Raw genomic sequence first — 25,937 nt, 5'->3', positions numbered from 1 at the left:
TCACTATTTACACTCTTTTCTAAATACATCTTACATTTTTCAATTGTTGTGTCTTCTTTCCATTAACCTAAATATTACTCATTCCAAGACTTAGTTCATCATCCAGTCAAAAAGCCTTCCCTTCCTGCCCAGCTGAAAGTCGTCCCTCCCTTTAATTGGACTGATTACCCATTTCACTCCTTTTACCACTCTGAGTCTTGTTTTGTATTGTTGGCATATTTCTCATATTGCTGTGTTTTGACTCAACTGTATAGAAAATTCAGTAAAGACTATGCTAATCATGTAAAAGGCACTGAGTTTGAATGAATGAAAGAACAAATACATGAATGTTAACATCTATAGAATTTCAAATGTTACTTTGTACCTAGTAGGTGGATATCTAATAAGTACTGGCTGGTGGAGTCAGCAGGGGAAAGTATCATCTGGCCCGAAGCTTGCCAGTTTCTTGTCCTCTGTCTTAAAATAGGAGGTGTGTGCTCTTTTTTTTTTTTTTTCCTGAATGGTATGAATCTGAAACCTTCCCAGTGGTGAAAACACTGTCTACTTTGTCTAATGTTCATTTTAGCCGAACTGATTATTTTGGCAAAACAGTCTACTCTCCGTAAACTAGAGAGAGAAAGGCAGTCTTTCCAAAGATAATCTCTCAAATAGACTCCTCCAGATGGCTGCTCAAGCTTCATCCAACAGGAGCTACGTGAATTTTTGATCCGTAGGGTTTTTAGCATTTTTCCTAAAGGAAGTCAAAGAAACTTTCTCTTCCTGGATCGCTCTGTGCCTCTGGATTATTTTGGTTGGGTTGGTGTATTCCAAAACTCAAACCTGCCCACTAGTCAGATGTCTGCCACCACTGAGTTTCCACTGGTTTTTCAGTTCCCAGTGATTAAACCAAGAGAAAAGAAGGTGATGCCACGTCTGGCCAAGGGCAGACATTGCCAGTTGCCAAAGCCCCAGCGTTCATCACGTGGTTGACAGGGTCTCTGCAACCCTCGCAGGAGGCAGGCAAGTCTTTCAAAAGGGCCAAACTTCAAGGAAAAGCTCTTAAGTAAGAGTGTCATTTGGAAACGATTTGACGAATAGGACACTTACCGACCAGCCATTGAAAATCCCATTTGTGATATATTAGCAGGAATGTTTGGAGCCCACATGGAAGGTAAGGTCTGCCTTTCCCACATGCTGCCCTTCACAGCTGACACATTACACATGTCTCCAGAGCGTAACATATGGCTTCCTGAACTTGCAAATGGGGCCCAATGTGCTCTGTTGAAACAGTGTCTGTTTAAACAGTCTCCTGGAGAAGTGAGCCATAGTCACTAAAATAGTTAATTTCATGTCTGTGAGTGTTGTCTCTAGAGCCCTTTAAAATGTGATTCTTAAGAAGCATAGTAGAAAATTTGCAAAGTTAAGGCGTTATCTGCCTCTGAAAGGGTAGTGGACCATCCGTCCTAATTTGTACGTTTTGGAAGACTCAGCATAAACCAAAAAGGGAACCGTGCAGATCATCTAATTCAAGCCTAATCATAATCACCATTTTTTTGGTACCTAATATGTGGCAGGCCCTTTATGTACATTGCATTTAATTCCCAGGGTATTGTGCAAGTAGGTAGGATTTCTCCCATTTTACAGATAAGGAAATAGAGACTTAAATGTGGATGACCTACTCCAGACCGCCTAAATGCGAGGTGGTGGTGCTGGAATTTCAACTCAGAAGCACTTAAAATCTGAAGCCTCTTTCTTTCTCTATGCCAGGAATTCCTAATTTAGGCTTACAGATGGGCCTAGGGGTAGGGGTTTATGCTGGAGAACCCTCTTTGAATAATCATTTTTTTCTTTCTTTTGGCCGAGGTGCGAGGCTTGCGGGATCGTGGTTTCCCGACCAGGGATCAAACCCGGGCCCCCTGCAGTAGAAACACCCAGTTCTGACCGCTGGACCACCAGGGAATTCCCTGGAGAACCCTCTTTTGTATGCAAACGTTTGTGTGTTTGTGCATTATTCTGAGAAAAGTCCATACGTTAATCAGATTCTCCAGGGGATTTGTGAGGCCTCCTAAGAGCCACATTCTGGCAGCAGGCGGCCTTTATTTTAGAGGCGAGGAGACAGCAAGTGAGAATGCAGACTGTCCAAAGACACTTGGTCTGGTGATGATTTGACCAGAAAACGAACCACAAGACTTCTTTCTAAATTCTGTGTGTGTGTGTGTGAGAGTGTGTATTTGTGTGAAATAAATCACGTATAGAGAAGAGTGCACAAAACAAGAACATAGACTTTAACAGGTGAACATCTGTACAGGCACTAACCAGGTCAGGAAATTGAGCCGGGCTCTAGAATGCGCCCAGGTGTCCCTTCCTGATCAGATGCCACACACACCCACCCCAACCAATATCCTGACTTTTATGGTAACCTTGTTCTTTTCTTGATGGTTTTATCATCTATATATGCATCCCTGAACAATATGGATCCATTTTCTCTGTTTTCATCTTTATATGGGTGCAGTCGTACTGTTGTGTTCTTTTGTGTCTCGCTACTTTCACCAATATTGTTTTAAATATTCATCCGTGTTCTTGCATGCAGTTGTGGTGTGTTCATTTTCACTGCTGTGTGATAGTCCGTTGTTTGATTATATTGTAATTTATTTATCCATGTTCTGTTACTGGATGTGTGATTATTTGTCATTTTTGCCTATTATGAACAATGCTTTCATTGACATTTCATACATGTCTTATACACAGGTTGCACATGCAACTCCTAGAGAAAGCCTAATATTTATTAAGCTTTTGTAGGAAACAAAATACCTAGTTCCGTAAGGAAAAAGTGAAGAAGAATTCTCTTCTCCCATCCCTGTCCTTAATAACGCCTTGTGGAGGAAGAAAATTCTTTCAAGTAAATTCTCTGCTTAGCATGGGTTCCCATTGTCCCCAAACTTGCAATCCAAATCAGAGCAGTCGTTGAACCTGGGTCAGTCCAGGGCCCTCTCCCCACCCTACTCCCCAGATCGCTGGGGCCAGAATCTCTCCAGGATGGGACCTGGGAGTCTGTGTATTTAACCAGTTCACATGCGGTTCCCCTGACTGGGGGACACTGGGTTCACCCTGATGGATTGATGAGGCGTGGATCCTTGGTTGGGAAGAGATTTGGAGAAAGTGTACCTATGATTCAAATCTCGGAAAAGTGGCCTTAGAAAAGTTAATGGAGTAGAAAAGTTGAGGGAGCTGGATTTGTTTAGCTTGTTTAAAAATAAAATCTGAAACATGATTAAATAGTTGTTTGCAAAAGGATGAAAGAGTTTCAGAAATGAAGAAAGAAATATTTGCCAAGTCAGAGGTTGAAGCTGATCAAGAGGAAGAAAGTCCTACTAAAATCAGACACTGAGCGTTTACTAGGCACCGCGGGGCTAAGAAATAAAGGCTGTTGTCAGTGCCTTGAGGGAGCTGGAGACCAGGAGACAAAACGAGCACCGGCTGAGCTGGCGCACAAAAGCCGGGACGCGATATTTCATCCAGTCCAGACTGTGGGCTTCAGTGGAGGTGAGTGGGCGGGCCCTCGGGGACTGACAGGCGAGAAGCCCAGAGAGGTCACCTGGAAAGGCTTAAAGAGCCTGCAGGGTCCACTGGGCTTTAGAAGGCAGCCTTTCCAGAGGCGGACGGGATGACTGCATTCTGAAGCAGTGGCCTCCATCGTTTTTTATTGTGATTCCCCAGTAAGAAATATATTTTATATCACCACCCACGACACACAAGTTTCATAGAACGTTTAACCTGATTAAATATTATGCATCTGATGTTTAAAATTTTTTTTCTATTTTATTAGTTTTTTAAATGTTGGATTAATCCACTAAGAGGTTAAAAACACTGTTCTAAGGGGACCAGGAGCCCAGTGTGGAGGCAGAGCTGAGCCTGCCCTGTGGAGGGAGTGCCAGTAAGGGGGAGGGGGTGTATTGATGTGATGGTGGTCTCCGGAAGCCTTCCTTGATTCCGGAGTATGAGTGAATTACTTTGGAATGTTATGGCAAAATTTCACACTTCATCTATCCTGTGATCTATTTCTGACACTGTTACCCGAAAACCGCATCCACCTCTTGGTGGATGTCGAGCCAATAGACAAGCCAAGCCGAAGATCAGGAAAAGGAAGGATTGATTACTTGCAGCCAGTAAGGAGAACCCCGGGGATCTCTCCCAAAGCAGCATCTGCCCCGAACAGCAAAGTGGGGGAATTTTTTTGTTTGTTTTTTTAAAGTATTTGTTTATTTATTTATTTATGGCTGTGTTGGGTCTTCGTTTCTGTGTGAGGGCTTTCTCCAGTTGCGGCAAGCGGGGGCCACTCTTCATTGCGGTGCGCGGGCCTCTGACTATCGCAGCCTCTCTTGTTGCGGAGCACAGGCTCCAGACGCGCAGGCTCAGTAATTGTGGCTCACGGGCCCAGCTGCTCCGCGGCACGTGGGATCTTCCCAGACCAGGGCTCGAACCCGTGTCCCCTGCATTGGCAGGCAGTTTCTCAACCACTGCGCCACCAGGGAAGCCCAAGTGGGGGAAGTTTTATGCTAAGGATACATGCATATTCATGAGGGGGCTTGAGCAGAGGAGAATTCAGCATAGAACTGGGGCACAGGTCAACTAGTCCAAGCTTTAGTTGATTGAAGTCAGGAGGGTCAACATCATCATTCCATCCTCCTCCTGGGTAGGGAGGGGCCTTAGTTCCTGCAGAACTCAAAGATACATTATTATGTATATCCCTTGAGGAGGAACTAAGACTCTGCTTTATCACTGCACTATTGTTTGACTGCCTTTTCTTTGTTTCCGAATTCCTTTGTTCCCTTGGGATCATTAATTACTGAGATCTGTTCAAGGGCAAGCATTATGGCCAGGCTTAGATCACAGAATGGCTTAGGCCAGAATGGCTTCTCTTATGTCAGGAAAGCCATTCCTGGTTCTCTTTCTCCGGGGACCCCCTAACCTGTCTGCTTACAGCCCCGGATGCGGGCGGGGGTGGAGCGTTCCGTCATACCAACACCCAGTTCTTCAACTTCCCTGGCAAAGTGGATGTCCAGCGATGCTGTTCAGTTCTGACCCTAACGCCCTGGAGTTAGCATCTGGCCCCGCAGGTTAAGGTCTCAGTCCCACAAGAGTGCTCCCACTTCAGGTGCCAGTTTCAGGTCCTGGGCCAACCGTGCTTCTCATTGACCAGCTGTAAAGTCCAAGGGTCCCACAACCCCCCTCCTCAGGTTTTTGTTTGTTTGTTTGTTTTAAATATTTATTTTATTTATTTGGTTGCGCCTGGTCTTAGTTGTGGCAGGCAGGCAGGCTCGCTGGCTCCTTAGTTGAGGCATGCAGACTCTTAGTTGTGGCATGTGGGATCTAGTTCCCGGACCAGGGATCGAACCTGGGGCCCTTGCATTGGGAGCTGGGAGTCTTAGTCGTTGCACCACCAGGGAAGTCCCGCCCTCCTCAGGTTTGATAACTTGCTTGAAAGACTCACAGAACTCAGGAGGGCACTTCCCTTACTATTATAAGTTTATTATAAAGGATGCCATTCAGGAGCAGCCAAATGGAAGAAACGCCTAGGGCAAGGTAGGGGGTGTGTGTGTGTGCATGCGTGTGGGAGCTCCAGGCTTCCGTGCCCTGTCCTGCAAACCCACCCTCCCAGCACCTTTGTAACTGAGCGGGACCCTGGGCCCTTCCCGCCACAGACCCCTCTCCCATATCCTCTGCTGTAGCTCCTCTCTGAAGTACTCAGATAATGGTATCTCTTACACATTTCCTGGGCTTTTCAGATGCTGAGAAACCACCACCAAATGGAAGAATTACTGGATGATCTTGAGCACATAGCCCCCAGACCTTCTGGTGCCTAAGCCGCCCATCAACCAATCAGACAGAATTGTGCCCGAGCTGATCACATACCCTGGGACGCCCCTGGCCTTTAAAAATGCTTTGCTGAAACCCTTCAGGGCATCCGGAGTTTTGGGGGGCACGAGCCACCCTTTCTTCTTGCATGGCCCTGCAATAAACCTTTCTCTGCTCCAAACTCCCGACATTTCGGTTTGTTTGGCCTCACTGTGCGTTGGGCACACGAACTTTTGTCCGGTAACAGATCCACGTGTAACTAATTTTAGGGACCCCCTGCAATCAGATTTTTCTCTGCCCAAGAGTTGAGTGCCTTAGCGGCACTGAGAAGGAAAATCCTACCATGTGGCCTTTCTTTGCTTAGGTACTTTCAATCACGTCCTCTGAGATTTAATATCCTTTTGATCTGCCCAATCCAGTTTTAATTTGGTCAGTTTAAATTAAGGAAGGATTTTAAAAGACAACACTAATAATAATGCAGCATTTGGGATAATGTAGGTAGGAATAACTGGTCTGAAATGTGCTTCAGTAAACTTTTTTTGTTTTGTTGTGGCTAGTAAAATGCAGTGGGGGGGGAAATAAGCAGATCTGTTTCGTGGTGTTTGCTACATTTTGTTGTTAAGTAAAGCTTGCTATTCCACTAACAAATGCTTGTGCCTTGGGCAGTATGTTTGTTCCATTCCCCTTCAATAGGAAGCCTGATTTGTAATTGAAGAGAAAACCTAATGTCTTCTTTGTGAGTAAACTGATTGTTGTAGGAGAATTGGGGATGATTTGGCCCAGACACATTCTTTCTTTGTTAAACAATATTTAGAGAGCCTTCATGTGAAGCTGTGCTGTTCTATATGATAGCCCCTAGCTACTGGCACTTGAAGTTGAAAATTAAAATTAAAAATTCAGTTCCTCAGTCGCATTGGCCACATTTCCAGTGCTCAATAGCCACATGTGGCTAATTCGAGACTGGCGTTTGGGGCCAGATAATTCTTGGTTGGGGGGAGGGAGCCATCCCGTGCATTGTAGGGTGTTTAGCAGCACCCCAGGCTCTACCTGCTGGATGCCAGGAGCATTCTCTAGTCATGACTGTCAAAACTGTCTGTTGAGATTGCTAAATGTCCCTTGAGGGGCAAAGTCACCCCTGGTTGAGAATCACTGGCCGAGTGGCTACAGTTTTGGACAGTGCAGATATAGAACATTTCCATGATCACAGGCAGTACTGTTCTAGAATCATTCCTAGCACTGTTTGGTGTGGGACATTTTATAGATTAAACCTTTTAAGCTTTAGAGGAATCACAGTGGTCATCCAGTTCAAAGCTTTGGGAAACTGAGGCAGAGAGGTTTTTTTCCAGGTGTCTTAAGATCCATAGCATGTAAGTGTCCATCTAGAGTTCTGGACTTCACGCAGCCTAGAGGACAGACTTGTGATTTTCATTCAAACCTACCTCATGCTTGCTGTGTGCTTGCACTCAGTGGTGGCCAGAAGGAGGAGGACTTCTTCCTTCATGCGGGAAGGCGGGAGTCCTGAGAAATGGAAGACACCCCGCCCTGAGACTCTCAGAGAAGCAAATTCCTGACTTGAACCCTGGGTTATACCTGTTGTACTCCTCCAGGGCCTGTGGCTTTCTCTAAAGCCCTGCCTCTAGGCTAGGGTTGGAGGGGTGCTGGGGACATCTGGTGGCCTCACCCTTGCTCTGTGAGAGGGCACAGTCCTGTTGGGTTTCCCAGTTCCATGCGTACAGAGAGATGTGAACACACTTCTGGCCCATAGAAGACTGCGGTCCTTTAAAAGAGTCCCTCTCGTTAGCTTTTAAATCTCCAGAGTCTCCTTGCATCTTCCTGGAGGTGGTCCGTGACAAAGCCTTTAATATGAATTACCTGGAGATTCTTATTTTGGGGTCACAGGGAAGCAGCCAGCCCTAGAGACCTGTCTATAGAAAGCGTTGGGGAGGGAAGAAGATTCTCTTTCAGGGTGGTGGTGTCCACAGCTGGAGAGGCCAGAAAGTAGGCTTAGCAAGGGCTGGGGTGGGGCTGTGTCTGGAGGGCAGGCTGGGCCTGCAAAGTTTCCCAGGGGCTTTGATGTGTCCCAGGATCTCCTCCCCCTCGATGAACTCCCCATGCTTCACATACCTCCCATTGACTCTTCTTCGATCACCGAGTTTATTCTCTCCTCTGCTCTAAAATCTTCAATGGCTCACTGCTGCCCTTTCACGTTGGACAATTCTTAGTACTCAAGGCTCTTTTTGCTCTTGTATTATCCTCTTTCCCTTCTAAGAGTAGAGACTAGTTTTAGTGCAGCTGAAAGCTTTACTGTTACTGCGGTTTGCAGAATTATTCTCTTGGGGCTGAGGGTCCACGGTGGCGGACACTTTGCTCAGAGCTATTTGATGTGTAATAGCTTGTTCAGGAGGAGGTTTTGCTTCTGGTGATACTCTGTTGAGTCGGAAGCCTAGACAACTACTTAAAATCAGCATACAACTCAAAATTCCAAGTCCAGTAAACAGGCCAGAAGGAGGAACAACAAAAACAGATGGAGAATCCCATGTGTAAATCCCCAGGTAACCTTGGGCTGCTGGCTGCTTGGCCCTGTAACATCAGGAGCCCAGTGAGCTGCTGACCAGGTCCAAGGTCAGTGTTCTGCGGCGCCAGCTGTCAAGTTTAGCTGGAAATAAGCTAATGTGTAAACTGGCCTCTTGGTCTTTTTAAGTTGCTTCATCTTCCCCATTTCAGTTGAAAGAAGTTGCTTTTCTTTCAGAGTTTGGTGACTGGCCGCTCTTTCATCGAATTGTGGATGTTTTCTTTTGGGAAACCGGTCTTTTTGGGTGTCTCCATGGTGAAGGGAAAGGTATTTTTAAAGTTGCGCATTTGGGGGCTGATTTGAGCGATGGGAGGCTTGGGGAGTGGGGAGGACCAAGGTCCCGCCGGCTGCGTGGCCGTGGCCGCTATTAATCACTGGTTCTGTGTCTCCCCTTTGCTCCACAGACCAACGAGTGGAACAAGAATGATGACCGGCTGCTGCAGGCCGTGGAGAACGGAGACGCGGAGAAGGTGGCCTCGCTGCTGGGCAAGAAGGGGGCCAGCGCCACCAAACATGACAGCGAGGGCAAGACCGCGTAAGCTAAAGAGACTGGCTTCTGTCGGCCGCCTCTGGGTTCTCTACCTGTTCTCTGGAATTCCCGGCGTCCCTGGGGGAACTTTGCCAGTGCATCAATGGGGACTTTGTGAAATTACTGCCACCACCGCACCCCGCATGTTAAAATGTATAAGAGGATATTTTAATCCAGTTCCTTTCTCTTTAAGCTCCAAATTACATATTTGGGCTTTACCTTGAATGGCTACATTTGCTCCCAGGTATGACTGGAGATTTTGCCAGAGAAGACATAGCACCAGGCTTGCAGCCAGTTAACTGATAGGTGGGAAAAGAGTTCTGCCCCAGATTTGAAACAGCGTAAAAGAGAAAGTAATTTTTTTCATAACCCTCAAATCTTATTATTTATAGTATTATTTCTTATAAAACCCCTTCCTTCACATAGACCTGTAATTTTGTATGAATTTTGCTTTATGATTTGCCATATGTGGTACTTTTGTCCACCATAATTAAAACTATATATTTAAGTATTTGTGTGAGTGTGTGTGTGTGTGTGTTTGCTTGTTTGTTTGTTTGTATCCATCCTTACTCTGGTCGTACTGTAGAGAGATCTTTAGACTTCTCATCTGGACTCTTATCACTTAGGAGTTGTGTAGTCCTTGAGTTTCAGTTTCTTCATTGTACAGTGGAGATGACAGTATTCAACCACTAGGGCAGTAATGAGAATAAAACAAGATACTGACTTTGGTTGGGTGCCCCCAGAAGCAGGCTGTGAGGTGAGGATTTGAGTGTAAGTGGTTTTTATAGCCCGTGATCCCAGGAAGTGCACAGTAAGGGAATGAAGCCTCTATAGCATGTTATCGACACGTTACTGCTCTGGGCAACTGAGACTCATTCCCACTAAGGACCTCTGGGAATCTGTTTAGATTTAGAGCAGGGTGTGGCCCACTGTGGCCCCCTGTCTTTGTAAATCAAGTTTTATTAGAATGCAGCCACACCCATTCATTCAGCATTGTCCGCGGCTGCTTCTGCACCGCAAAGGCAGATTTGAGTGGTAAGACGAGGACCGTATGGCCCACAAAGCCTGACATATTAACTGGTTTGCTTACCCCAGGCTTAAAGTATGCCTCCGAGTTATCCCACCCGAGGGGTAAGGAAACTGGGGCATCTATTCCTGATCTCCTGTCCCTCCCAAGGTTGAGTGCCTCTCCTAGGGGCCGTAATGCTCGTGGCCAGAACACTTCCAAGACGTTGAGGAAGGGGCCCCTACAGCCATAGACACCGTATGTAAAGAGCTGCACAGTGCCCAGCCCACGGTAGACACTTGATAAAGCCAGCTCCCTTCCTTTCTTGTCCTAGATGAGTGGTTCTCAATCCTGGCAGCTCCTGCATTAGACTCTCCTGGGGTGCTTTTAAAACATGTTGATGCCATGCCCACCCCAGATGTTCTGAGTCATTTGGTCTAGGGAGAGGCCCAGGAATCAATATTTTTTAAAGTATCCCATGTAGGTTCAACCAGAGAGAACCATTCTCTGGAAACTAGATTGACTCTAGATTGAAGGATAAGTATCAGGCATAACTGGCAAATTGTCAGGAGAAAATTGTCACATTTTAGCATACTTTGCCAGTTAACCCTCTTCCCAGCACCCAGTGGATCCCGTAGTGTAGACACCGACCCTGTTGTTTTGGGAGCCGCAAGACAGCTTAAGGGGCTGAGCTTTGTGTAGAGACCAGGCTAGTTGGTACACAAAGAGAAGAGGGACGCGTTCTCACGCAGGTCGGAGTCTGGTCCTCTAGGAGGAGCTGGGCTTGTCCTCTGTGCCAGTCACCCCAGGGTGAGCTCCACCTCACAGCCTCAGTTTGACTTCCTCCTTGGCCTGTCTCAGGTGTGGGGACAGGGCCATATCCCCGGGAGCTCTGACTCGTTAGGATGCCCAGTAGTAGGTGGGCTTTGGGTGTTGGCTGATATTTTGTTGCGTCAGTTGCCTGCTCGGCCTTATGTAACTTTTGGTTCTTATCTCTCTTGCACTCTAGATTGTAATTTCCTTGCTAGAAGGGACTGTGACCTTGTAGTTCACTGCTGTAATTATATCATGTAGCCAGCAGCTCGGTTTGTGGTAGATAGTCAGTAAATATTTGTTGGATGAGTCAGTTAACCTTTTCCTGTGATGCCACATTTGGAGTGCGTGCTCTCTGAGCTACAGTGGCAGAGGCCACGCTCCTAAGCCTGTCCTGAGGCTTTTGGCTGTAGGCATGGTGCTTTCGTATTACTCTCTGTACCACTATTCAGCTTCCCTGGCTCTTCGTCCTCCTCCCAGGCTGGCTCTGCAGGTGTCTGCACAAGACGAGCTTTGTAGCCATCTGAGAGAAAGGGGAGGGAACTGCTGGTGATAGTTTTGTCCAAGACAGTACTCACTAAAAGAAGATAAAAAATTTAGATGAGTAGTTTCGCCACAATTGTGATCACCTTGATCAATTTGTGTCTTTTGTTAATAAGACATTTATTATGTATAGAATAGATGGCCAGACTGTTATTTTCTATTCTCTCTCTCTTTTTTTTTTAATTAATTAATTTATGGCTGTGTTGGGTCTCCATCTCTGCGCGAGGGCTTTCTCCAGTTGCGGCAAGCGGGGGCCACTCCTCATCGCGGTGCGCGGGCCTTTCACTGTCGCGGCCTCTCTTGTTGCGGAGCACAGGCTCCAGACGCGCAGGCCCAGTAATTGTGGCTCACGGGCCTAGTCGCTCCGCGGCATGTGGGATCTTCCCAGACCAGGGCTCGAACCCATGTCCCCTGCATTGGCAGGCAGACTCTCAACCACTGCGCCACCAGGGAAGCTCCTCTCTCTCTTTTTTAATTGTAAAATATACACATCATAAAATTTACCATTTTAACCATTTTAAAGTATACAGTTCAGTGACATTTAAGTACCTTCATAATGTTGTACAACCATCATCATCTAGTTCCAGAAACTTTTCATCACCCCAAGAGGAAACCCATACTCATTAAACAGTAACAGTCCTCAACTTCCCCTCCCGCTCTCCCTGGCAACCACTAACCGCTTTCTGTCTTTATGAATTTGCCTATTCTGGACATTGCACAGAAACGGAATCATACTATACATACGGGGCCCTTTGTCTCTGGCTTCTTTCACTTAGCATAATGTTTTCAAGTTTCATCCTTATTGTAGCATGAATCGGTAGTTTATTCTATTTTTTTTCAACTGTAGAAATGCACACAGCAGTTATAAAAAATCACCACCTCCATTTGGAAGATGATAAAACTAAGGCCCACATGATACATCTCTCCCTGAATTAACCCTAGAACCAGTTCTAACATTTCTACCTTTGCACTTACAGGCCACCATCTTTCCCTTCAGTGACACTTAGGTAGAAAACTAGAGGAACTCTATGGAAAAGGAAGAGAGGAGGTAATTAATTTTTCTGTGCAAGATTTTCCATAAGTCATCATCTGCTAATGTTTAACTTTTCTGCCTGGGCTATTCCTTTTGATGATTAAAGTTATTAACTGATAACTATGAGAATTTAATTTTCAAAGGCACCATGGAATTAAATCTATCTGGCTTCATATTTTCATTCACATCTAATGGCCCTAGTATTGAGAAGGAGGGGTGTGCTGTGGCGTTGGAAACCATCTCTCCTGTCCCTTTTGTACCTCGTCATTCTGCATGGCCAAGCGTGCTGTTGTGAGCCCCAAGCAGCGTTGTTCCCTTGGCTTCAGCCTTCTCACCTTGGAAGTCTGCGCTTCTGGATTTGGGTTAGTCCGATCTGTGCATTCCTGCCCGAGTGTACACGTGTCTCCCTCAAGCTGTGGAGACTTTGCAGTTCTTGCTCCTGTTCTTTCCCACGGGCATTTGGTTTGGTAGCGGGTGTACTGGGAACCTCCTAGGAGCAGCTCTGAATTCATGGCGGGCCAATGCAGTGTGTCCCTCCTGCCAGAGGTCTTGGCTTCACCAGCCCCGCGGAGCTCGCAGGGCCAGCATTCGTCGGTGGACGGACGTGTGTGTAATGTATTGCATTTGTCTCCGAAGGGGAAGACTAAATCACACACCTAAAGTTAGGTCCTTGGCAGGACTTGGCCTCATTCTCTGCCTGCTCATTAGGGCTTACCCTTTGATTTATATACACCTCCGTATCAAAATTAATTTGGAGGCCTATTTTCTAGCTAGCTTTTGTGATAACCCGTTTTGTCAACTTGCTCAGTGATGCACCATGTTTTCCTATTGCCTGACAGCCTAGAGTCCTGATTTTGGCTTTCAAGGGCCTCCCAGTGGCCCTGCCCTTACTTAGCTAACTGTTTTCTCACACATTCCTTCTGCTGGAGGTGGTGCTGTCTGCCCCCTGCCCTCCCCTCCTATAAGACCATCAAGGTGTTTGTCCCAGGTTCTCTGGTCCAGAATGCCTTCCTCCCTGATATTCTCAGTCCTTTTTTTTTTTTTGATCCTTCTTCTCTTTGAAATACTAGAATCTTGCTTTAGAACTTGATGTTGTTACAACAACAGAAAAGTCTCTACAGCTTAAATAAGATCTGTGTTTTCTGAACGACTTGAATCCCTTGCAACAGGGGTCCCCAGCAGAGGACCCCCGGGCCGAGGACCAGTAGCGCTCCGTGGGCCTGTTAGGAACCGGGCCGCATAGCAAGAGATGAGCGGCGGGCCAGCCAGCGAAGCTTCATCTGCTCCCCGTCGCTCGCGTTACCGCCTGACCATCCCCACACCCTGTCCTGTGGAAAAATTTTCTTCCATGAGACCGGTTCCTGCTGCCAGAAAGGTTGGGGACCGCTTCCTTACAACACAGAAGCTCCCTGAGGACAGGGATCGTATGATTTTAGTGGTTGTGTTGGTCTCTCCCACTGTTCCAGGCATAGAAGAGGCATTTGGCTGGTGTTTGTGGATGTGAACTTTTCAGCATGGTTCTAATGGAGAAAACACTCTCTTTCTGCTGGTACTGTCTCACGGGTAAAGTTATTAGGGGTGAGTTAACTTGGGGGTACAAGAGGCAAAAAGCTATCCTGGTGAACGTCACAACTTGACACTTGTCTCTCCTAGCTTCCAGTGAACTTTCAGTAGAGAAATACTCAGCTTTCCCTACCTAGAGAACCGGACGACCCAGAAAGTCCCAAGAATGAGGCAGCCATCTCGGCAGACATTCTCCAGAAGCCTCCATAACCCAAGGTCAATAACCAGATGGGTGGTTTGGTAATTCTTCAGAGTTTTCAGTTCTTGCTGGAATATTTCCTTTAGGGAGAGATAAGAAACCTTGTCTGAAAATTTTCTCCCTCTAAAACTGATCAAAGAGGGGTTAAAAAAAAAAAAAGTGAAAGCAGTTGAATGACTGGAATTCACTTTGCAAAGAGTAAAAGCAGGGTGGTGTCTGGGGTCAGAAGAGAACAAAATAGAGCAGGGCAGAGAGCCACGGCTGCAGGCTGTGTTTGTGGAGTCAGGCTTGGCTTCCTGCGGCCCCTCCATTCTCTTTCCACCGTGGATGTGAGGAAGGGGAGACTGCCATTGCCCTAAAACCTCTCACCGTAGAGCAGTCTAATTGTTTCAAGATGGTTTCCCCTACATTTGGATGTGCATTTCATTAAAGTTATGTGTGTTTGTTTAAGGAACAACCAGACTAAATAAAATCACTGCTGGGACTGTAGTATTTGAAGAAATACCACCCAGCCATGTGTGTATAGAGATAAATATATATATATGTATGTTGTCTGTATCCAGAGCCCACGTTTCAGAAACCTGATCTTTTTGGCTTTGAAAACAAGAACTTGTGCTAGTATTTTTAGATGGCGCTGTGGAGCTTACATGTGAAATAGGGGAGGCCGTCCTTGAATTCTGCAAGTCAGGACAAGAAGGGGCTTCTCTGGCGGGTGGCTTGTTGTACTTTTGACTCTTCCTGTTTTCTCAGAATAGGGATGGATACAGGGTTTTCTCCGTTCAGCCTTGGAAATCAAGTCATACCACCTGGTCGCCTTCCTCCAGTTCTTCCCACACAGCTGCCAAATTCGTTTACCTAAAACTGCCGTATATTTTATGTGTCATTGCGGCCTCCTTCCCAGCAAAACGACCTTCCAGGCAAAACTACCCTGTGTCTTGTCTAAGTCTTGTCAATGTTTGGCAGAGGGATGAACTGAACGCTATAATTTCTATATAGCGTATCTGCTCTGCTTTCGGTCAAGTAGATTTTCGAAGGCGACATAACGTCTGTTCCTATCTTGCAAATGTGCCCAGATGTTTGCTTCTAGTTGGGAGGTACTAAAATGTTCCAAACTCTGTTGTCTAAAATGCTCCAAACTCTATCGTAAGCACGTACAAAAGAAGGAGAAAATGTGGTCCTTGCCTACGAGATGCAGAGCATCTGGCCGAGAAGACAAGACCAGTGGATGTACTGGAGAATAATTAAGTGCTGAATCATAAAATACTAACTTGTAAGGGGTTCAAGGTGGGAAGAGGTGGTGAGACGCAGGAGTAGGGAAGGAATGCTTCCTGCCTAAGGTGTGAGGTGTGATGCAAGGTGGGCCTGAGAGAATGGATTGGGAGGGTGTGGGTGGGGACAGAGGAAGTGGAGGACAGTGTGGGTGCTGGTAACGGCGTGATGGAGGCCATCCCAAGTTGAAAAGGAGAAACAACACCGTGCTCACTGTTTCCTTCCCTTCCTCCAGAGTTATCATAGCAGTTCAAGGTCAGGGACCCACTTGACACTAGATCAGTGGTTCTCAACTCCCATTAGAAGCACCTGGACAGCTTTGAAAAGTGCTGTGCTGGGTGTCACCCTCTAAGATACCTATGTAATTGGTGTGGGGTGCAGTCTGGGCGTGGGGTTGTTTAAAGCACCCAGGTTAGTTGAATGGTTAGTCCAAACTGAGAACCACAGCGCTGGACACTCTGCAGTGAGACCCCAGGCTTCTTAGCCCAAGGCTTCTCAACAGGTTTTCCCCATGATAGGTTACAGGTAGACTGAGGAAGGCCCACGGAGCCCAGGTGGAATTTTTTCTAGCATACACACCCATATATATATGTATATATAATGCTTGTGCACAGAATAAAATTTAAATGAAAGGTAAATTTTGGCATAAAGTAAATTATGTTAAACTAATTCACAAGGGTTTTAAAGGGAAATGGTGTTGTAGGTTAAAGCTGAACAGATCATGTTGCAAAACTGTGCTTTGGAAGGAAGACTTGTAACCAGGGAAGTGGTGCAAATCGATGAGAATAGATTTGGGGATTAAGAACGGCACTGATTAAAATATTGGAGGGATCACAGGATTTTTCATTTTAAAACTGTTTGCAAAGCAGGCTTAAGTATATTGAGAAGAAAGGATTTTAAACACTCAGTTGGCTCATTGTTCCCCGGGGTTGCAGCAATCTGGCTTTTCCGTGCCCTCCGCCGGCCCGGACCTGCCCCCGTATGTGGAGGTCAGGAGAGCCTGGGAAACCCGAGTCGGCTGTGTTAGAGGGCGGAGCAGGGGCGGGTGGCCGGCCGCACAAGCAGGCAGTGACCTCCGCTCAGCCTAACCCCCGCGAGAGGAGGGGGCACCTGGGGCGGGAGGTTCTCACGCTGGCAGCCACCAGACAGTTCAAGGGTGGAGGCGCATGAAATCACTCGACACACGTGCCTGTCCTTTAGAAATACTCCTGCTTCCCTGAAATTCACGCCTTCCGAAACGCCGCCGCCGCCCCGCCATGCTGCCGAGTCGTTCGAGGTCCAGTGTGCCGTCTCTTTCAATGAAGCCTTTTCTAAATTCCAAAGGGGGTGAGCTCGATCTCAACCACTGCCTCTCTTAAAACACCTAGGATTTGATGGGTCTCGGTTACCTATGTACTTATCTTATCCCTGTTATTAGACTATCGGGGTTAGAGCCCAATCTTACCCAATTAATAAGAAAGGAATTGTTATTAATCGTGTTAATATTAAGTGCCCAACACTGGGCTAGGGGCTTTCATATGTGTCATTCATTCAACAGATAGTTGATTCTTTCACCCATTTTAAAGACCATGTCAGTTTCTCTCAGGTATTTCTCATCTGATGCTCTCAGTTACCCTGGAGTAATTTGTGAAGAGGAAAGTGTGGGTCAGAAAGGTTTGGAAATTGGTACAAATCACCCATTCTGGGTGGTAGAGTCTGGGGGTCTATCATGAGCACAAGAGACAAATCATTTGCCCTAAAGAGATTTCATACTGCCCAAGTGCTGTTTTCCTACTGCATTTGTGAAACCAAACAATCCCCAAGAAAAAGAGCTAACTCTCAGCTTAAGTGTCACGGGGTTTCTTAGCTCTGAGTATGTGATCTTTCATCTCAGCCTCTCCTCCTCCTGTCCCCAGGAGATCTCTGTCCCCAGAAGCACGGCTGATTCCATTAGCACATCGTGGGCACTTAGGGACAGTAATCCTATTTTTACAGCCTTTATTTCTTTTATGCTAGTCACCATTTATTATATCTATCTGAAACGTTTAGCAGGAGAAGGCCACCAGTGTTCCCATTTCTCAAACTGCCTGCCACCTCAGTTTCTAATAGAGGCAGTGATCAAAGTCCCTGTTGCAGCTGCCTTTGAAATAGCTGAAAGCCTGGCAGCCCTATTACTTCTCTGCCAGAGGCGATTTCTCTTAGGCCCATAGGGTTGATCGCTACTAGTAGAGTAGAATTCGTTTTTCAACGCGTTTTTGACTATAAGCTATTAGACAGTGATGCCTTCCTTACCCTCGGATTATAATCTGAAATGGGAATCCAGGTCTTTTAGGATTAAGGTTTGTCCCGCTGAAATACTCAGGTGTGTGCTAAGCCTCTTTTGAGCTCAGTGACCTCATTAGAATTTAGATGTTGCAGCAAGTAAGTGCCAGGAAACAATTGGTAGGCTGGGTTGGAATCATAGACTTTAGAGCTGAAAAAGGCTTCAGTGGTCATGTGGACCAGATGAATAAACTGAGGCCAGTGAATGTGAGCGACTTTAGCGTTCCATACTTGGGGATGGCAGAACTGAGACCAAAACCAAAGAATACTGACTTTTAGTTCATGCTTCTGCCTCCTATGCCAGTGGTCCTAAAAATGGGACATGTATGAGAATCACCGAGGGGGCTTGTTAAAACACAGATTGCTGGGCCCCTCCCCCGTGTCTGGGCAGGATGCTCAGAATCTGCATTTCTAACAAGCTTCCAGTGACACTGATGCTGCTGGCCCAAGGGCCACACTTTGAAAACCACCATATGACATGATGTTGGGGAGCAAAATAAAGCTTGTAATAACGACATAAAGGACACAGCCTCTCTCTCAAGAATTTATAGTACAACCTGAAGAAAACATGGTCATGCCAGTTTATGGGTGTGCCTTGGTTTAAGGAAATGCAAAATAGAAACTTAAGATGGAAAAGGCAAATTCAAAACTGAAGACTTGCATTCTCCACCCCCACCCCCCAACCCCAAATCACTTCTCTGTGCCAGGAAAATTGCAATAGGCAAGACAGAATCTCTGCCCTCATGGAACGTATGGAAGGTATAGTCTAACGGGACACTCAGACAAGAACCACATGCCTCTTTAATGTAATATCAGGTGCATTGAAGAAAAAGCAGCAGCCAGGGGCCACTTTGAATGAACCTGGGCAAGAAAGGCCTCTCCGAGCAGACACCTTCATTTGAGCAGATTCCTGAATTGGAATGAGGTGCCAAGCCTGCTCTTTTCTAGAACTGCTGTCCTGGTGGAGGGAACAGCAAGGCGAATGCTCTGAGGTGGGAGGGTACTTGATGTGCCCTCAGCGAACAGGGAAAGAGCTAGAAGGTGAGATCACAGTGGGAGCCAGGACCTCCTCATATAGAGCCTGGTGGGCCACACGAAGGATTTTGGATTAAATCCTAATTCCAAATACTTCATTTCTCTGATTCATTTTTATATGATTTAATATCATTTTTTCCCCTTCCAGAAAGTTGTCTTACAAAAGCCATGCAACTAAAGTATAGGCGATTATAGGTATTTGGGAAACGCTGAAGCTCTCAAGGGATTATGAAAAGTTGGTTATTACCGCGAAGTATTTCTGAGTCTCACCAACCGTGGTGATCCCTCTTGTAAATAAAGGGCTTTAAAAGGAAAGAAGAACGATGTGGGTTTCGCAGGGAGGAACTGCTCTTAGAGTCAGGGCAGTGAACTCAAGTCCTGATCTTTTGCACATTTCCTAACCTCTCTGAGCCTCAGTGTCTTCATCTGTGAAGTGAGGATGTTGGGCCAGTTTATCCTTCTGGAACCTTCTAACACGCTGGGATTCTGGGTGTGTCTCGTGCTGGTAGGGTTTGGTGTATGGGCGTTTCTTTGTGGCTTGATTGACTTGGGGAGTGAAAAATCGGTTGCCGAGGCAGTGGACGGGACTGGAGAGTCGCTGGCCATGGCCAGCCTGTTGCGTTCCCGACCTCACTCGGCTGGCCAGCTCTTTTGGTATCGGGAGCTGGGGTGCTCGTAAAGGGCGCAAGAAAGAGTTCGGTTTGAGTGACATCTTCTGTGAATGAATACGCCTAAAAAATCCAAGTCTTCTGAAAGTAGCCTTGTGAGTTTGTGTTTCCGCCAAGTATGTGCTTCAGCTGGCAATCAGAAACCAGAAGAACTGTGTTTGTTGTTACTCTGAAAGATGGAAGGAACTTTCCCAGCCATCAGTCACGGGCTTTTAAATAGTAATAGTTCAAATCCCCTTCGGGTTAAGGGCCTTGAGAAACATCCCGGCCTTGTCCCGAGGCATTGAAGGCTTGTACAACATGCTGAGCAGTTTTGTAGGAAACGTAAGCCTCTGTTGCAGGCTCTGTTTGCTGCAGCGCTTGGCTTACACTCCTTTCCATTTGAGACCACTGGCGACCCTAATCAGCCCCAATGAGAAGCCTGTGTTTGCTTTTTGGCCAAATACTTCTTTTTTTTTTAGTTTAAACTTTGTTTCTTAAAGAGCGGTACAGCTAGTAAGTTATATTATGTGGTGTTTCACAATTTGCAGAGTGATCTAACAAATAGTGCAGTTTCTCAGCATGGTGTTGAAGGGCCAACTCTGCAGTCAGAATGCTGAAGTCAAATCCAGGCTCCCCTACTTACTGGTTCTGGGACTTTGGGCAAGCTTACTGGACGCCTCTGTGTCTCAGTTTCCTCCTCTGTAAAATGGGGATGATGATAATTACCCCTCCCAAGGCTGGTTGGGGGATGTAATGAGTTTAAATGTGACTAGTGCATTGTATTTCAACAGATAAGCTGCTATTATTATTGATGCTGATGTTTTTTAGTTGCCCAAACATGGTTTAGAGGTGAGGGAACTGAAGTTAGGTACCTCAGCCAGGATGACACGACAACAACGCAGCAAACCCAGCCGTGGTATCCCGGCCTCCTGGGCTCCTCACTGTGTCTCTGCTGGTTCTTCCTCTGCACCTTCAGGTTGCCATTCAGCTGCTGTCCTGGGGCTCTCAAGGTCATCTTGGTCCTCTCTTGGGAGTGGGAGGGAGGGAGGAGGAAGAGGAAGCGGGGTGGTTGGTGGGGGAGAGATCGGGAGCCGCAAAACTCTTAAGCACAGAAAGCTTGGGAATTTTCCAAGTGACAAAAACAGAGAAATTCCAAATATCAATAAGCAGCAGAGGGATCAAAGGATCATGATGTAAATCTTCAGGCCATTCTGCCTTTTAGTTACCCCTCTGTGAAAGGGCCCAGCTGAGTTTTATAAGCAAAGCTAAACATTGCCTATTATAATGAAACTTAAAACAGCATCGATTCCTTTTTTTGTGGGACATATCCACAAGATTGCTTTCAAGGCTTAAGGGGATTATGTTTTCAGAAGCAGTTTGAAACAATAGGTACCTTAGTAAAAAGGATGCTGCGAGGTTCTTAACTCGTCCTCCATTTAGAGCAGCGCTTTGCAGACAGTAGTGAGCACGGGAATCAGCTGGGAAACTTGTAAAACACAGCTTTTGGGTCAGTGATGGGGGGTGGGGTCTGAGAGCCTCCATTTCTAACAGCTTCTGGTCTGTGGTTCACTCTGTGAGTATCCAAGACTTTTAGGCTATTGAAGTGCTGTCACTTCGGCTGCACTAGAATCTGGACAGCCACCCTGCTGTATCCCTGGGCAGTGACGAGTGTCCTTGTCACTGGGCCTGGAGTTAGAGGGGTGGATAAAGGTTTTTATACCCCTCCCTCCTCCACTGAATTCTGAGACCTGTCCAAATGAAGAGGTAAACAAGCCAATAGGACCTCTCATAAAATATATTGCTATTGACTCTTGAATGACATTTCTTGTCTTTAAGAGGAAAGGCCACACTTTTTAATTAGGTGTAAAAGCCTACAGAGACAAAGCCAAAGGATGTTCTGAATTTGTTTTGCATTCACTGTTCTATTCCTCTAAGGGGAAATTGCAGCTGATAATTAGCTGAAATAACTACCTCAAAGCGTTCATTAAGAAAGACTTAAATGTTTCTTCTGTGGAAAATTTAGGTGTAATTAAAATTCTCATCGCTTAAAATTTGCCAGACAGTAACAAGTCCTGGCTAGCATGTGGACAGATTGGAGCCCTTATGTCGTTGATGGGGATGTAAAATGGTGCAGCAGCTTTAGAAAATAGTCTAACATTTCCTTAAAGACGTCAACATGGTTACCATATGGTTTAGCAATTCCACTCCTAGGTCTATACCCACTAGACTTGAAAACAGGTGTCCACGCAAACACTTGTACACAAATGTTTTAGCAGCATTATTTGCAATAACCAAAAAGTAGAAACAACCCAAGTGTCCATAACCAATGAATGGATAAACAAAATGTGATATATCCACCCAATGGAAGGAATAACGTACTGGTACGTGCTACAACGTGGATGAACCTTGAAAACAGGCCAAATGAAAGAAGCCAAGCACAAAAGACCACATATTGTATGATTCGATCTTGATGACGTGTCCAGAATAGGCAAATCCATAGTTACAGAAAGTAGATTAATGATGGCCAAGGGTAGGCATGGGAATGGAGAGTGAATACTAACGGGTACAAGGATTTTTTTTAAGCTGATGAAAATGTTCTGGAATTAGGTAGTGATGTTGGTTGCACAACTTCGTGAATATACTAAAAACAACTGAATTGTGCATTTTAAAATGGTGAATTTACGTACCATTAAAATATATCTCAATAAAAAGATTGAGATCTGCTCATGCTGTTTTTTCAGTCTTTGTTTAATTTGTCTTAATAGAATTATATCGCAGCATCATGCGTTCGTATTAAATGGTTTATCACAGAGTTTCTCAACCTGGGCACTACTGACATTTTGATATGTTGATATTATTGACACTTTAGACTAGTCAGATAATTGTTTGTCGTGGGGCCTGTGCATTGTAGGATGTTTAGCAGCATATATGGTCTTTACACATTAGACACCAGGAGAATCTGCCTGTAAGTATATGAGTGAATTAATATATTTAGCTATAGCAATTTATAAAAATATACAACTATAGAAATATCGAAATTATGCCATGCTTGGGTTAGGTCTAATGCCCTAGAATTAACATTGTCAAGAACAGTCTCTGTTTGGGGGCGAGGGGGGCCTGTTAATCGGCCTCCTACTTTGCTCCCTGAGCCTGAGGTCACCCCACAGATGCCCATCTGCAGTCCAGACCAGCACCCACCAGTCACGGGGACTGCTGCCTTGAGGGGACTGCCGCCCTGAGGGGACCGCGTTTATCAGTCCCTGCAGAGGAAGGGAAACCTACTCGCTGTCATTTACAAACCCAGGTTCTGTCAGTGACTAATCATGTTTTCCCACCCAACTGAACCCAACTTTCCACTTGAGTATCTTATTAAAAGTTGGCTCTGCTTCTCGTTCACATTCAGAGGCTAAATGCTAATGACTTGTTGCTGCCAAACCCTGCTTTGGGGATTATCACTTCTATGGAAGGCGCCAGAATGTTAGCAGCTCAAGTGTGAGCATTAGACAAGGCTGGTCTCAGATGGCTTTTTTTTTTTGGTCATCTGTGACTGTCTACAACTCTCTCTTTCTTGCTTTCCTCTTCCTCCTTTCTTTCCTTCTTTCTTCATTTCTTAAGCAATGATGGTTCTGACCTAATTTCTGCTAACCTGCCTTTTCTGAACACTGAGACAAATCCTTTTATTAAGCGACATGTCTCAGACTCTGTGCCTTGTCTTGTGTTGATGAGGCTCTGATAATTGGTGGTATTTTCTTGGGTGTTTACTACATGCTTCACATTTTGCTAGTGCTTTTACATTTATCTCATTGACTCCTCACAGCCCATTTTACAGGTGTGATGATGGTACTGTTATCACATTTTTGTAAAGAGCTATTTTATTTTAGAAATACATATTGAAATATTTATGAATGAAATGATATGACATGAGATTTGCTTCAAGATAATAATGGGAAGGGTGTAGATGAAACAAGGTTGTTTCGCATTCAATTTAGACATGGTATTGGATACAAAGGATTTCATTGCGTTATTATTTTTCCTTTGTAAAGTACGTATCTTTTAAGTATATGTGTAGAAAAGTTCAGAGACGAAAAGATATAAGTGAGATTTGCCTCAAAATAATCCAGTTGTGGCAGGGGAGGAGGTAGGGTGGGTGAGTTTATAGATAAAGATTTGTGACTTTGAGTTATTGTTGTTGGTTTTCTATTTGTTTTCTTTTTGTTTTAGCTAAAAAAGGTACTGTTTAATTCTTATCCTCTACTCATAAATAGTTCTTTTGCCTTGGCCAATATTTTAATAAACTTCTTTATGATGTTATTACACATGGCCTGAATTAAATAAAAAATTCATAGGAATAAAGCAACTAAGAAGTAAAAATATCTAGTTGTCACTTTTTTAATACATTTTTTAAAAACTGGATGTTTGTACCTTTTGACTGCCTTCATCTAGTTCCCCTTTTCCCAATCCCCTCACCTCTGGTAACCATAAATCTGATCTCTTTTTCTATGAGTTGTTTGGTTGGTTGGTTGGTTTTTGAAGTATAATTGACCTACAACACTGTTAGTTCCTATTACACAACATAGTGATTTGATATTTCTGTATATTCCAAAATGATCACAATGATAAGTCTAGTTACCACCTGTCACCATACAAAGATATTACATAGTTATTGACTATATTCCCCACGGTGTACACTTCATACCCCTGACTCATTTATTTTGCCACTGGAAGTTTGTACCTCTTAATCTCCCTCACTTATTTCTTTCCTCCCTCCACCCCCGTCCCGTCTGGCAACCACCTGTATCTGTAAGTCTGTTTCTGTTTTTTTATGTTTGTTCATTTGTTTTTTAGATTCCACATATAAGTGAAATCATACAGTATTTGTCTCTGCCTGACTTATTTCACTTAGTGTAATACCCTCTAGGTTCGTCCATGTTGAAGCAAATGGCAAGATTTCATTCTTTTTTATGGCTGAGTAATAGTCCATAATATATATATATATACCACATCTTTATCCATTCATCTATTGATGGATAGTTACGATGCTTTCATATCTTGGCTATTGTATATAATGCTGCAGTGAACACTGGGGTGCATATATCTTTTCTAATTAGTGTTTTCATTTTCTTCAGATAAATACCCAGGAGTGGAATTGCTAGGTCATATGGTAGCTCTATTTTTAATTTTCTGAGGAATCTCCATACTGTTTTCCATAGAGTCTGCACCAATTAATATTCCCGCCAAAAGTGTGCTAAGGTTCCTTTCCTTTACGTCCTTGCCAGCACTTGTTCCTTGTTATCTTTTTGATAATAACCATTCTGACAGGTGTGACGTGATATCTCATTGTGGTTTTGATTTCCATTTCCCTGATGAGTGATGCTGAGCATCTTTTCACGTGCATGTTGACCATCTGTATGTCTTCTTTGGAAAAATGTCTATTCAGAGCCTCTGCCCATTTTTTAATTGCTTTTTTTTTTTTTTTTTGATGTTGAGTTGTATGAGTTCTTTGGATATTAACCCCTCATCAGATATACTGTTTGCAGATATCTTCCGTTCAGTAGATGGCTTTTTGTTTTGCTGATAGTTCTCTTTGCTGTGCAAAAGGTTTTTAGTTTGATTAGGTCCCATGTGTTTATTTTTGCTTTTGTTTCCCTTGCCTGAAGAGACATAGCCAAAAAAAAAACATTGTTAAGATTGGCATCAAAGAGCATACTGCCTGTTTTCTTTTTATAGTTTCAGGTCTTACATTTAAGTCTTTAATCCATATTGAGTTGATTTTTGTTTATGGTGTGAGAAAGTAGCCTAAATTGATTGTCTTGTGTGTAACTGTCCAGTTTTCCCAACACCGTTTGTTGAAGAGACTGTCATTTCCCCATTGTATATTCTTGCCTCCTTTGTCATAGATTACTTGCCCGTATAAGTGTGGGCATATATGGCTGTCACCAGTGTCTGTGTCCCCAGGGTGAGCTCCAGCTGCCTCCTGCCTCTCCAGGATCAGCAGCTGGGTCTGACCCAAGCTCCTTTCAAACTACTACTTCTGCCCTGGGTTCCAGAGCATGTGAGATTTTGTGTGAGCCTTTTAAGAGTGGAGTCTCTGTTTCCCACAGCCCTCTGGCTCTCCCGAAAGTAAGCCCCGCTGACCTTCAAAGCCAAACATTCTAGGGGCTCATCTTCCTGGTGCAGGGCCACTGGGCCAGGGAACCCAGTGTGGGGCTTGGACCCCCCACTCCTTGGGGAGAGACTTTGCAATTGTAATTATCCCCCTCTTTGTGGGTTACCCACCCAGGGTATGAGTCTTGACTATAGCACATCTCCGCCCCTCCTACCTGTCTCGTTGTGGTTCCTTCTTTATATCTTTGGTTGTAGAAGATCTTTTCTACTAGTCTTCTGATCTTTCATTAATAGTTGCTCTGTAAATAGCTGTAATTTTGGTGTGCCCGTGGAGGGGAGGGTGTTTCTACTCTGACAGCTTCTCTAATCAAAACATTTTTTAAGGCTGAATTTGCCCTTATAAATATTTAATCCGATAATGTGCACAGAAACCTAATAGTTCTTCCTGTGGATGATCACACGCAAAATACCTAACACTGGGATC

General features: G+C 45.0%; 1 protein-coding gene across 7 annotated transcripts in view; it reads left to right on the top strand.

Moving 5' to 3' along the window:
• The window catches only part of RAI14 (retinoic acid induced 14), a 149,266-nt gene that overhangs the window by 86,072 nt on the left and 37,257 nt on the right, over positions 1-25,937 (top strand). For 5 of the 7 annotated variants that reach the window (XM_082453710.1, XM_082453706.1, XM_082453708.1 and 2 more), the window contains exon 3: positions 8,812-8,942. In XM_082453710.1, the coding sequence (XP_082309836.1) occupies positions 8,831-8,942 (112 nt within the window). In that variant the 5' untranslated portion in view covers positions 8,812-8,830. Of the gene's footprint in view, positions 1-8,568; positions 8,675-8,811; positions 8,943-25,937 lie in introns of those variants that run through there. The other 2 variants (XM_082453705.1, XM_082453711.1) reach the window with 2 other exon arrangements.

The sequence above is a fragment of the Balaenoptera physalus genome (assembly GCF_965194825.1).
Source record: "Balaenoptera physalus genome assembly, chromosome: 3".
Classification (NCBI taxonomy): Eukaryota; Metazoa; Chordata; class Mammalia; order Artiodactyla; family Balaenopteridae; genus Balaenoptera; species Balaenoptera physalus.
The sequence above is the reverse complement of the archived record's forward strand: the minus strand, read 5'-3'. Positions and strand labels throughout refer to the sequence as shown.